The sequence below is a fragment of the Eumetopias jubatus genome, unplaced genomic scaffold (genome assembly GCF_037043125.1).
Source record: "Eumetopias jubatus isolate StellerSeaLion01/CBP00866 unplaced genomic scaffold, mEumJub1_p1.0 scaffold_1, whole genome shotgun sequence".
Taxonomy (NCBI): Eukaryota; Metazoa; Chordata; class Mammalia; order Carnivora; family Otariidae; genus Eumetopias; species Eumetopias jubatus.
Window position 1 is genome coordinate 196,774,856 of NW_028274807.1, and position 12,684 is coordinate 196,787,539.

The 12,684-nt window shown below is 46.7% G+C and overlaps 2 protein-coding genes across 3 annotated transcripts in view; both read left to right on the top strand.

Moving 5' to 3' along the window:
• Nucleotides 1–3,558: 3,558 nt before the first annotated feature.
• LOC114224983 (52 kDa repressor of the inhibitor of the protein kinase-like) overlaps nucleotides 3,559–12,684 on the top strand; it is a 56,878-nt gene continuing 47,752 nt past the window's right edge. Inside the window, 3 exon segments of the mRNA XM_088023320.1 lie at nucleotides 3,559–3,844; nucleotides 4,097–4,421; nucleotides 4,486–5,101. Of these exon segments, the coding sequence (XP_087879446.1) occupies nucleotides 3,559–3,844; nucleotides 4,097–4,421; nucleotides 4,486–5,101 (1,227 nt within the window).
• Nucleotides 4,206–12,684, top strand: part of SFMBT1 (Scm like with four mbt domains 1) — a 125,945-nt gene continuing 117,466 nt past the window's right edge. For both annotated transcript variants that reach the window (XM_028124500.2, XM_028124502.2), the window contains exon 1: nucleotides 4,206–4,353. The gene's annotated coding sequence lies outside the window, so the exon portion shown is untranslated. The remainder of the gene's footprint in view (nucleotides 4,354–12,684) is intronic.

A 12,684-nucleotide genomic window follows, 5' to 3' on the forward strand; every position in this document is an offset into this window, starting at 1 on the left:
TCATGATCCTGGAGTCCCGGAATCGAGTCCCGCATCAGGCTCCCTGCTCAGCAGGGAGTCTGCTTCTCCTTCTGACCCTCTTCCCTCTCGTGCTCTCATTCTCTCTCTCTCAAATAAATAAAATCTTTAAAAAAAAAATAAACACTCATCCCGTGGTCAGTGAGGACGGGGGTAGAACCTCTACCCCACAGAGCCAGTAAGAAATAGAGACACAGTTTGGGAATGGCCAAGGTGCCTCACGGTGTGCCAAACTCTGGTCTTAGATGCTACCAGCTGACCAGTAGGTACCCTCTCATCCACCCACTGCCTGTCAGGGAAAGGGCTAGCTTCCTTTTTGCCCTCAGGGGGACTGGTACCTTTCTGTGGGATTAGACAAGGTGACAGAACCCAAACAAATGACAAATACAGATTAAATTATAAAAAGTAATTGTGAAGAAACAATTAGGAGGGAGGAAGGGAGGGAAGGAGATTGAGAGGAGAGAGAACCTGTTTATGTGGGATAGGTAGGGACGTCTTCTCTGAGACCACCTTGTTAAACAGATATGGGAACAATGTGAAGGCAGGAGGCCAAATGAAGAGTGTACCAGGTGTTGGGAACAATGTCTGCAAGGGCCCTGTGGTGGGAAGGAAGTGTTACTCTTATCCCCATTTTATATACCCCTCAGGCCTAGATGGGATAAGTAACTTAACAAGGTCATGGGGCTGGTAAGTGTTGGACCTGGATGGTCCCATCTTCAAAGCCAGCATTCTTAATCCTTGTATGTTAACTAGGATGTGTATGGACAGGGTGGGAAGGAGACAGATACAGGGGAACCTCAGCAAGCAAGGCAGATGAGTGGTAACTGGTAAGTGTGCACGGAGGGCAGGGCTAGTCTCACAGGCTAAAGTAGGTCTTTTGGACATAGCGGTGGAAAGCCCTGGGAGGCTTTGGGGCAGGGGTGTGCCATGACTAGAAGTCCGTTTTCTTCATGCTCCTCTGGGGGCTGTCTCTTCTGTGCATGACTCCCACCTGAATTTCCAAGCAGCAGAAACTGGCATACCTGGTTTGTGGCCTAGCTTTGCCTTTCACTAAGTGACCTGAAAGTTTCCAGTTTGCTCTTTGTCTACAGGGAACACCACGATCTACCCCGAGGGATGGTGCAAGGGTTAAAGGAGACTTTGTGCACGTGCGCACACACCCACACCCATACCCACACCAGCCAGGCACAAGGCAGACTCTCAAATGGTAGGTTTTAAATCTTCCTCCACTATAAAGATTCCTTGAAATCTCCACTCTTCCTCTTCCTCAGGGGTCAAGAAGTAGAGGGAAGCTGGAGTCAACAAGAAACCTGGTTTCTGAGTTTTAAAATATTCAAATAAATTGAGAGATAGCACATGTCCCAGTTGGGAAAATGACATATAATAGATATTTGATCTATTTAAATTAATTCATAAGTTTAATGCAATTACGTGCAAAAACCTCAATTTTTTTTTTTTTTTTAGAACTAAGAATGTCAGTAACAACAGCTGACATTTACTGAACATTTACTATGTGTCTAGCATTGAGCTTGTGAGGCAGGTGTTACTCTTATCCCCATTTTATATACCCCTCAGGCCTAGATGGGATAAGTAACTTAACAAGGTCATGGGGCTGGTAAGTGTTGGACCTGGATGGTCCCAGCTTCAAAGCCAGCATTCTTAATCCTTGTATGTTAACTAGGATGTGTATGGACACAGAAACTGCTGTGGTTACCAAGTGATATTCTGAATAACAGGAAACTCTGTGAAAGGCAAGATAGCCCTGTTAGATGTTAGAACCCATTCTAAAGAACCAATATTTAGATCCATATGGTATCTGCTCAAATTGAGGTCTGTGAAAAGAAATGGAGAAACAGATCGACCCAAATCAAAAGGCTACTGTAAAAATAGATTTTACTATACAAAGGGTAAGGGAAAAATTATTTAATAAATGATGATTGTATAAGCAATAAAAACTGGTGATGCTGGTGGTGAGTTAAGTCCATATTTTATTCCACACAGGAAAAAAGCTTGGGATGGATTATCATCAAAGAATTAAATATAAAATGAAATTTTAGAAAACTAGCAGAAAACAGACCATCAGATGGGTGGAAGAAAGCTCATTTTGTCAGTATTCAAGCAATGAAATCACAAAGGACTAGAATGACAGATTGAACATTAAAGGAAAACAAAAAAGAACAACAGACTGGGAAATATTTGCATCATTGATGACACGGGAATAATACTGATAATATGAAAAAAAATGCTTATTCAATGTTTGAAGAGCTTCAAATCCCCAGCAGATGAATGCATATGAACAACCATTCACAGAAAGGGGAATACAGACAGTAAATGATGAAAAAACATTCATTTTTAAAGTCATTTAAGAAAGGCTAAAGTAACCTTGAGCTACTGACATACTAGTAAAGTAGAAGGGGGGAAAAAAGAGATGCTTAGAGATGTGTATTATGCTTACACTCATTACTGGGAGGCAGCAGAGTGAGCCGGGTAATGCTTTGGGAAGGTCCAACGGCACTGTGGAGCAAGACCCCTCTGCCTTCCACCTGGTAACTCAAATGCCAGGAATTTGTCCCGAGCGCAGAACTAAAGGACATATTAGCAAACAGTGGTAAAGAACCCAAATATACCATATTAGGAGACTGAGTAAATGCATGAGGATACCTGCACACCTTCAGAATGAATCATGTGAATCGAAGAAAATGTTAAGTGATAATAGCAAACACAAGAGAAAAATGTGTAATTGGTTGCAACTATGTAAAGACACGTATATAGGTGGAAGGTTTTATGGGTTCCCTAGTATTATGGATACTTATTTGTACATTTTCTTTCTCTGGTTGTCTTTTAAGGGTGGTTAAAAAAAATTTCAAATTCAGCCAGCAGCGTGACTTTGGGCAAATTTGTCTGTAAAGTGGGGGAATATTTCTCAGCGCGGTGGTGAGGTCAGCGGAAAGTGGCCTGAGCCCGCGTTTAGCACCTCAGACCTCGTTCTTGCAGTGGGGCGCCTCCTTCCTTAAAGGCAGGAGTCGTCAGCGCCCAGTGCGATACCTTCTCCCCGGGCCCAGGAGTCGGGGCACTCCTGGGTCTCGGCTGCATGAGGACTCCCTTCCGGAGGGAACTTCCCGTAGCAGAAGGGGAGGAGGGGGGTGTCCCACGGGCATCTGCGCTCGCAGGGGAAGGGGCGAGCTCGGAGAACCTAACCGCTTGTGGGCACCTCGGGTTGCGGGGAATCCTTGCAGCCACCTTTGAACTTCTGTTCCGACTCCGGTGCCGGGATTCGGCAGCCGTCTTATGCCCCCTCGCTGGGGCCCCGAGCGGCAGGAAAACTCGGATTTACAGGGCGCCTCCCGCGGAGGCCTGGAGACACCCAGTGCGCCTGGGGGCCCGAGGCTGACTTCGTAGACACCGGGCACTTGGGTGCCCTTCCAGGTCTCGAAGGACGCACCAGATCCCCGACGTGGGCCAGGCGGGCGGACGCAGCCCTCTCCGGCGGCGACACGCGCCCATCTGGGATCTGCCGCCGTTCCGTCCGTTCCTCCGCTAATGCCATCTTGCCCGGGGCGGTCACGTGCGGACGACAGCGGCGCGCTTCGCCCCAGCCCGGGCGCCAGGACCGACCCGCGGACGCCACTGGGTTCCGTACGGCTCCGTGCACAACCCGAGGTAAGGCGCGAGGGCCCTTCCCTCGTGGGTCGGGTAAGGGACAGGGTGGGCGCCGCGTCCCTGGGGCGCGTCTCCCTGTCAGGGCCCATCCGCACGGGGCTGCCGCGCCGTCGGGGGCCGGGGGTGCCGCCGCGTGCCCTGCGCCACGGCCTCGGGGATGTCCGCGGCAAGTTGTGGCTCGGGGCACGAGGGGCGGGGGTGGCTGGCGGCGCCGACCCCTCCCTTAGCCCCTCACTGCCCGAACACCTCGCATCCCGCGCGGCCCCAGCCGGGGCTGGAAGACTTGCGGGTTGGCTCGGGGAGGCCCGGCCCGGGGGCGCCACGCGCGCGGCGCGAGGGGCGCGGGCTGCCGGGAGAAGCGCGGATGGGGGGGGGGCGCGGGCGCATGCGCCCTGCACCCGTGCCATATTGGAATGAGTCGGAGCGCGGAGCGCCGCCGCCGCCGCCGCCGCCGCCTCCGCCGGAGCGCGGGTGGAGGGGGGCGGGGAGAGCTGCCGGCCGCCCCGCTCCGCCGAGCCCAGCAGGAAGGAGGGCGCGAGCGGCCGAGCGCGGGTGGCGCGAGCGGAAAAAGCGCCCGCGCGGGGAAGCGAAAAGAAGGAAAGAAAGAAAGAAAACGAGCGCGAGAAGGGGAAAAGCCAGCGATCGAGCGAGGGCGCGCGCGAAAACTCCCGGCAGGTAAAAAAGCGGGGCCGCCAGCTGGGCCTTCCCGCGCGGCGGCCTGAAGGGGCGGCGGCGGCGCTGGGGTGGGGGACCGCGCGGCGCCCCCCTCGAGGGGGCCGCGCAACTTTGCCAACGAAAAACCGCCAGGAGCCGGCGGGCGGCGGGCGCGCGGGCTGAGGCGCCAACGGGCGGCGGCGGCACGTTGGGGGCGGGGGCGGGGCGGGGGGAGCGCGGCGCCCGCGCGCGGCCTCGCGCGGCCCCGCGCGCCGGCCGGCCGGGGCTGCAGGAGCGCGCCTGGGCGCCTCGCCGCGGCAGCGAGCGGCGGCGGCGGCCGGCGGCCCCGGGCGGGCGGCGCGGCGCGCGGCAGCCCCGGGGGCGTGAAAGGAAAGTGGCCGGGCGGCGGTACCGGCGGGCGCCCAAGTTCCCCGGCGCGCTGGGCCCGCCGAGCGCCCCTCCCCGCGCGTCCCGCGCTCCCGCCCGCCGAGCCCCCGCGGACCCGCCCCCCGGGCTCGCTCCGGGGCCGGGGCGCGAACCCGCAGCGGGGGCCGGGGGGCGCGCTGGAACTTCGGAGGGCCGAGGTGGCCGCTGCGCTGTTGCAGAGCGTCTAGCGGCCGCCGCAACCGGTTGCTTCGGGCCAGCGTGGTGGAGTGCGCCGGGCCTCCCCGGCGCCGCGCGCGAGCGGGCAGTGGGCTCGCCCGGCACCCGCCGCCCGACCCCGGCCGGACCCGCTCGCTCGGGGCCGCGACCTGCGCTCGGGAGGGCCGTGACCGTTTCGATTTCTGTTCTTAAAGTCTCTTTTTAAACCGTGAAGAGGAGGCTGTGGAGAGGCGAGGAGAGAGTCCTGAGAAGCAAGGCCTGCTCTGGTGGGGAGCAGGAACGCCTTGTGAGAACAGAAATAAATTCCCGCGGAAAGGATGTATGTTAAGTTTTTAGCGAGATGTCAACTGTTCACTGGGGCCTGAAACTAAGCCGCAAGGCACGGGTCACCTTCAAGTCTGGTTATGTGTAGAGAGTTGGGCAGGACACCCCGGGCGGAGACAAGATTTCTGTTTAGTGGGGGTGATTCCCGGCGGGTCACTCAAAGCCGTGCTAGAGAACAGCCCCAAGCGATGTTGTTTGTGAGTCCTACTTAGTGACATAGTTTGAGAACCAAGTAACCATCAAAGAGATTTGAAAGGAAATAAAATGGATTTTGCCAATCCCTGCATATGCCTTTTCCTCCTGAACCACATTTTAAAGATGTCATACTTGATTGTATCGCAAGAAAAATGCCTGTCTGAAAATGTAATTGATCATTTGCCAGTTGTCTTGAGGTGAGGAAGATGAGTGTGTCTTTATGTGTGTACACTTTGGGGCCTGTTGGCCTGGTATTTTGAGGAGTGTGTTGAATCCTTCTAGGCCATAGGTAGATCCAGAATTCATATTTGTTTACAATGTCACAAAAGTAACGGCCTGGTGGAAACGGGAGTGGCTCAAGATCAGGAAACAGTTCTGTTACTACTGTTGTCATTGACTAGCTGCCTTATCTCGGTATGGTTCTTACCATAGATTTGGTTTTCCTTATTTGCAAAATCAGAGAATGAATGGATCATCTTTCTGCATGCTTTCAGATGTGAATTTGGCAACTTTTTAAAATGAGAGATTAAAAAAATCAGTCTGTATTTTGACAGGTTCTGCATGAAAGTGCTCACAATAAATATACATCTTTATTAAAATATATTTGGAAAAAAATCTTAGTTGCTACATCTAGTGTTATTTTGTGTCACTTGTTTAAACAAAGACGTTTACAAATGTATTTCAATGTGTTTTAAAAATTATATTTATTTTTTTAATTGAGGTCTAATTTACAGGAAGACCTTAAATGACCTATATGCCCAGATAACCACACTCAGATCAAGATACACAGCATTTTCAGCCTCCCAAAGGGCTCCCTTTCCATTTCTCTCATTCAGTAGACACCTTTCCCCTCCCCAAGGTGACCACTTCTGGCACCACTAGTGAATTTTGCTTTATAACAGGACCGCTTTTTGAGGGTGAGGGGCAATATTAAGCTGAGAGACAACAGGTGTGTAAACCTGGAGTTATGGTCATTTTTGCCATGACTCTAAATGCTTTTATAACAATTTTTACGGTTTTTACTATCTAGAATTCTAAGACTTCTTAGCCAGAAGGCCATTTGTCAGCTGAGGCAAGGCTTTGCAGATTTGGATCTGTGGTTGTTGGGCATCCTTGTCACAGGCCGGGTATCCATGTGTTACTTCCCATTTTTGGAATACTGGTGTATTTCCAGACAGTAGGTTTGGAGGATGGATCATGAACTTTCCCAACAAGTCAATGTTTAAGGTGTTAGTAGATGAATCAGTTCCTTAAAGCCTAGAATTTGCTGAGAAAATTGAATGAAAATTGATTTTTTAAAGTTCAGTGAATTAAAGAATGTGGGCAAAAAGCTTTAACAACCTTTTAAATGACAGCAATTAACTTGATTTATATATGCAGGATATTTGCCTGGTTTATCAAGTCATTAAAACTCTAGTGATGAAGCAAAAACAAAAGGTAACTAAAAATTATGTCGGATGTGATTAATTTTTTTTTATTTCAACATGATTAGGATACCTTTTTGTATTAGCTCTCTAGGAAGTTGGTTTTTTTATATTCTCCACTGAAGCAAGTACTTCCAATAATTTGCTTATTCTTCCCAAATACCTTTTAATGTAGTCCTGTATATTTTCTTGTTTCTGCTCCTAAAGGAGAGGAGTTAGAAGTTGTCAGTGAATTCCTGATAATTCTTCACAATGGCCTGTGTTTTTTACTGCAAGGACATCTGTGTGATGCAAAGTTGGGAACTAAGGCCTGTGGTAGAGATTTATGGGGGCAGAGTCCACAAAGATTTTCTTTTGTGAAATGGATTCTGCTGAATAATTCTGTTTTCTGTGATTAAGCCAGTCGACTAGCCAACAGCTAAGCTGGATTTGGTTACTCCAAGATTCACAGCATCATTAGCTAAGACAGTAATCCATTACTTAGTATAATTGATCCATTGGTTGTATGTGTGTGCATCTTTTTAGATTTCTTAGCTTTTGCATTATCAGATATTTCACTTAAAATTTATTAGGTTTTGAAAGATGCAATTAAATGTGCAAAATGAGAAACAAAATGCATATACAAGGGCCTTTCCTCTTTTGATATTTGTTTCTTTGAAAATTTTGATTTTTCTCTTTAAAATAAAGGCTTTTCCTGTCCATAACCTTGCTTCTTCTATAGGGTACTTTTGCTTTCACAGTGGTAACTGGACTGGGCTTAGCTACAGAATGAGGGTGTGGATGCAGACATCATTTGACTCTGAAGTCTATAGAACAGGTGAACTATCTAAACTTCATTGACCTTTTTGTTAAAACTTCATGTTATGTTCATGTTAAATAAATGAATACAATCCAGAAAGACCATTATGTAGGCAGGTATTTTGAATGTTAAATATTTTTATATTAAAGATTTTCTATCTTATGATTTCCTATAAATTTGTTATTGCAGGGTAGTTTTCCTTTAGTAAATAGTATTTGTTATCTAACTGGGATGTTTTGAAAAGAATATTTCTCCTTATACGTAGCTGTTAAATAGGATGAAAGTCTCTGGGGATTTTGATTACTGGGGAGATTTTGGATCATTAGACTTTAGGGAGCGGGATTTTGATATGACCGTTTCTTCAAGTGGTACTAGCCCCGTTGGAAACTGATGTAAAATAAAAAGGATGTGGTCACGTTGTTGCAAGTTCATTTTTAAATTTTACAAAAGTGGGAAAGAGGATGAGAACAAAGACAAGTTATTAATAGAAAAACTATGACTTCACTGCACAAGTTTTAACAAGTTTGAATGTAAACCTTTGCCTTTAACTCAGAGGCACCTGAAGATTTGTATGTAACTAATTTCTAGTCTCTTATCCAAGAGGATGTTTTTAACCTTATTCATCTCTCTTAATCTTTAGATGATCACTCAAGGACATAATTAAAAAACCAAAGATGTAGACTGTATGTTGTGCTACAAGATAGTAAGTTTCGAACTTTGTGGTTTCATAGTTGGTAACTTCAGAGTCAAGCATTTCGCTGTGCAGGGAGAGGCTAGGAGGCGGCATTTCTCATGGTTTGCAGTGCTGCATGCAGGTTCCTTTTTGACATTTTTGCTTAATTTAAAGAAAGGTTAGTTGCTAAACTGATTTGGGATGGATAGGGCAGTTGAGAGTACCTGTTTAGTCTGGGACGGATATTTGGAGAGGGTCTTCGATGAGGAAGGGAAGGGAGTTTGTCACAGTTCTAAGTGCAGGACAGTCACGTATTTGGAATGACATGGGATGGGTGGAGAAAGTGAGCAATTATTAAAATACCTGAAGAGTTTTTCCTGCTATTCAGTTTAAAGTGTTAACCAACAAGTATTTTGATTTGAATTCCAAATTATTATTTTTTTTACCCTGAATAGTTTTTAAAAAATATTTGAGGAGCTGCTGGGTAATATCTGCTCAGTGGTAAGGCTACCTGTGAGTTGCTGCTAGTTTTTCATTCTTTTCACATTAATTTGCTGCCCAGATTAGAGTGCTTTCTGGTCTCAGAGTTTTTGCTAGTGTTCTTTCTTATGGGTCACTTTTTGTAAAGCATGCTTTCTCCATGTTAAAAATAATATATGGTAATTTGGGATCATAATTTAAGATACCATTTTGGCTCATTTTTACTTGTATCAAAACAAATAATGTTCTTGGAGTGATGAGATGGTGACAACACAGAATCACTTAGCATGTCGCCTGTCTAGAACATAGTGAACAGTGAGGAATAGACATAACATAAAATTTCCCATTTTATTTTATTTTTATTTTTTTAAATATTTTATTTATTTGAGAGAGAGAGAGAGAGTGAGAGATAGAGTACAAGCAGGGGAGAGGGGGAAAGGAGGGAGCTGGACCATGCAGGGCTCGATCCTAGGACCCTGGGATCATGACCTGAGCTAAAGGCAGACGCTTAACCAACTGAGCCACCCAGGCGCCCCCAACTTTCCTGTTTTAAAATGTACAACTCAGTGGCATTAAATACATTCGCAGTGTTGTTCAGTTGTCACTGCTTTCCATTTCCAGAATGTTTTCATCTTCCCAAACTGAAATTCCGAGCCCATTGACAGTAACTCCCCATTTCCCTCTCCTTGCCAGCCCCTGGCAGACACCATTGTACTTTCCATCTTATGACTGGCAACTCTGGCTGCTTCATAGATGTGGAATCATAGGTATTTGTCTTCTTGTGAGCGGCTTGTTTCAGCATAATGTCTTCGAGGTTCATCCATACCGTAGCATGTGCATCAGAATTTCCTTTTGAGCAAATACATTCTTAAAAAGATTTTTGGCAGCAGGTAAAATAGAGGTCACAGAACCCTGTACGGGAGACCTCGTTCATCTCCCTTGGAAGAGCTCTGTAGGTTGCTGGCGGAGCTGTGAGAACCAGGTGTCTTTTCCTTAGACGCAGCCCTGACACACTTGGTTACTGGGACGTGAGAGAGATGGAAGCAGGATGGGGAGAGGGGAAGGGAGGGTAGTAGATGGGGGGTAAAAAGCAAGGGTTGCTCCGGTCTGCAGTCTCTCGGATAGGGGCAGAGAACCTCGTGCGTCTTCCTGTGTAATCACTGATGTTCACCACGTCGGTCTGCGTTAAGGCATCTGCCCAGAACAGTTAACCAAAAAAGTTTGTGTGTTCAAAGTTGTAAATAAGCCTTCAGCTATCTGAGAGGCATGATTAGTCAGTGATTCACTCGCCAGCTGTTCCGGTTAGTTGAGGTTTTGCCATATTTAACATCTCATTTCTGTGTTAATGGAAAAGTAGTATTTAAAGAGGCTCAATAACCTACATAATAATGATACTACATAATTAATGCTTTATATTTTAAATTTATTGTGTTACTTTCACTTTGCCTTTGTAGTACAGATACCCAGTCACAGCCAGAGGGAAAGCGGGTCTGACAGAGCTAAGGATTACGAGTTGACAGTGTATTCTCAGAATGGCTAAAGAGGTGTATCTTTTTACTTTCAATATTGTTTTAACTCTTATTTTTTAAAGCCTGTATTCGTGTAGTAAGCATGGGGTGAATCTCCTGAATACTGTTTGTTCCTGCGGGAGGGTAGGTACCTTGGGGCACCTCTTGATCACCACCCCCGTCACTACCTTCTTGACAAGGCTGCTTTTGACCGTCTTTCTTGAAACCCTTGAAAAATTGACAATGCTGTGAATCCTGATTCTGTATTTTATTTTATTTTACTTTAATTTATTTTATTTTATTGTGCTTTAACTTACTGCTCAGTTCTTACGAAAATCAGAGTGGTTAGCTGCTTCCTAGAGTTAGTAAGATTTTTCTGGAAGTGTCCTTTTCTTTGGTAGATACTGTCCCTAGGACACTAGTGAGCACCTCTTTTACTCCGTTCTCTCTCTGTTGTGTATCACTGAAGCTCCTGAATTGTCAGTTAAATATTGTGAAAAGACCAGTTTATATAGGAGTCCGTTTGTTAATTTTTAAAATAAGCATTGGAGTTTGTAAGCAAACCGTTAGACGAGACATTTTTTTTTTTTTTAAAGTAAGCTCCCTGCCCAGTGTGGGGCTTGAACTCACGACCCTGAGATCAAGATCTACTAACTGAGCCAGCCAGGTGCCCCCATTTTTTTTCTTTCTAAAAAAATTAGTAGGTAGGTGTTCTTTCCGGGAATATGGTTTCCTTTTGATTAGTTTTCATTTTTATTATTGAGCCAAATGGGCAGGGGTAGGTGGTCTAGTAACTAAAGCTAGAAATTTGAAAAACTTTGGGTGTTTTGTTGATGTTGCTATGGTCATTTATGATATCTGAACCCTTCAAACTCTTAATGTAATTAATGTTTATTATTTTCATTTTGTTTCCCTTAAAAAAAATTTTTTTTAAATAAGGTCCACACCCAATGTGAGTCTTGAACTCATGACCCAAAGATCAAGAGTCACTCTCCTGACTGACCTAACCCCATTTTGTTTCATTTTTAAAGCTGGTTTCCCAGTCCTCAATCATGAGTTATATTTGCATTTAAAATATGCATAGTTACTATTATTAATAATACAAGTAACATTTTATACAAATTGGAAAACAGATTTAGATCTTCTCCTAGATGTTATTGGGGCCCTGTTTTCCTTAAGGGCAGATAGAGGCTCCCAGGTGAACTGAGGGCAGCTTTAAATGACTGTTACCAGACCCTGTTGCCAGTAGTAGGTGTGACAAGGGAATGGAGGGGCTGGGTAGGCTCTTCTGGACTTCCCTGCTAGGGTGGGTGTCCCTCTCCGCAGTGAGTGCTGGAGGGGAGGGTTGCATGACTCCTACTGCCAGATCCAGGGCCTTAAGGCACTACAGGGTTCTGAAGACATTGTCCCAGCCCTTTACCCTGATTTTGGCTTCCTGTTAACGTGTCTAAAAGGAGCTCTTTGCAGAACACCTCTGCTAGTGAAATCTTAGGTTCTGGTGTGGTAGTGTTCTGTAGCTTCCTCAAGGGGCTTCCATACTCCCCTGTCTCATCTTGGACCTCACTGTGATCTCCTTTCTCTCTCAGAGTTCCAGCCCCTTCAGACCTGGACCCATGGTCCAGTCTTTTACTTGCTTCCCAGCCGGTACCCTTACCCTTGTCCTGTTGCCCTTCTGTGGCCTCTGCTTTGTAGACCACCCCCCCAAGCAGTCTAGCCTGGGCTTTGTTCTCGGACACAGGCCATCCCGAATTCAGGGTCTCCTCCTGAAGTGGCCCTGTGCATGGATGGCCCCATGGGGTCCTGTCTTGAGGAAGACCCTTTTCTTTTTGCCTTCTGTGACCTTTTCAGACCCTCCCTTGTTTCTCTGTTTACATCTCTCTTGGTGGATTCATCCACATTTAGCTTCACCTAGCCCTTGTGCCCTCCTAAACCTTTCTGCTAAGCTTTACATCCACATGTCCTTTGCTGTCTGGACCTCCAGTGTGGTTGCCTCATTGGCCCCTCAAAAGCCGTAGGTCCCAGACAAACCCCAGTCCCTCATTCTACCCGAAAGCTGCTGCTCCTCCAGTAGGCATATCTGCCGAGGTCTCTTTACACTCCTCTTCAGTGATGGTGTTTGTTTCGTCCCCTGGCTGTTCTCTTGGGGAACTCAGAGTCTTCTTGAATTACCAGCCTCTGACTTAAGAATATTCGTGCAGTTCTGACTCCTTGACTTTGAAACATTTTTAAATCCAAGGAACCTTTGTTCAAATGAAATCTTTCTAAGAAGCCCAATATACAACATAAATAAAACTAGAGGTCTGGGGAGGGGGTTCCCGTTCTGCCCTTAGCCAGGCTCCCTGTGCT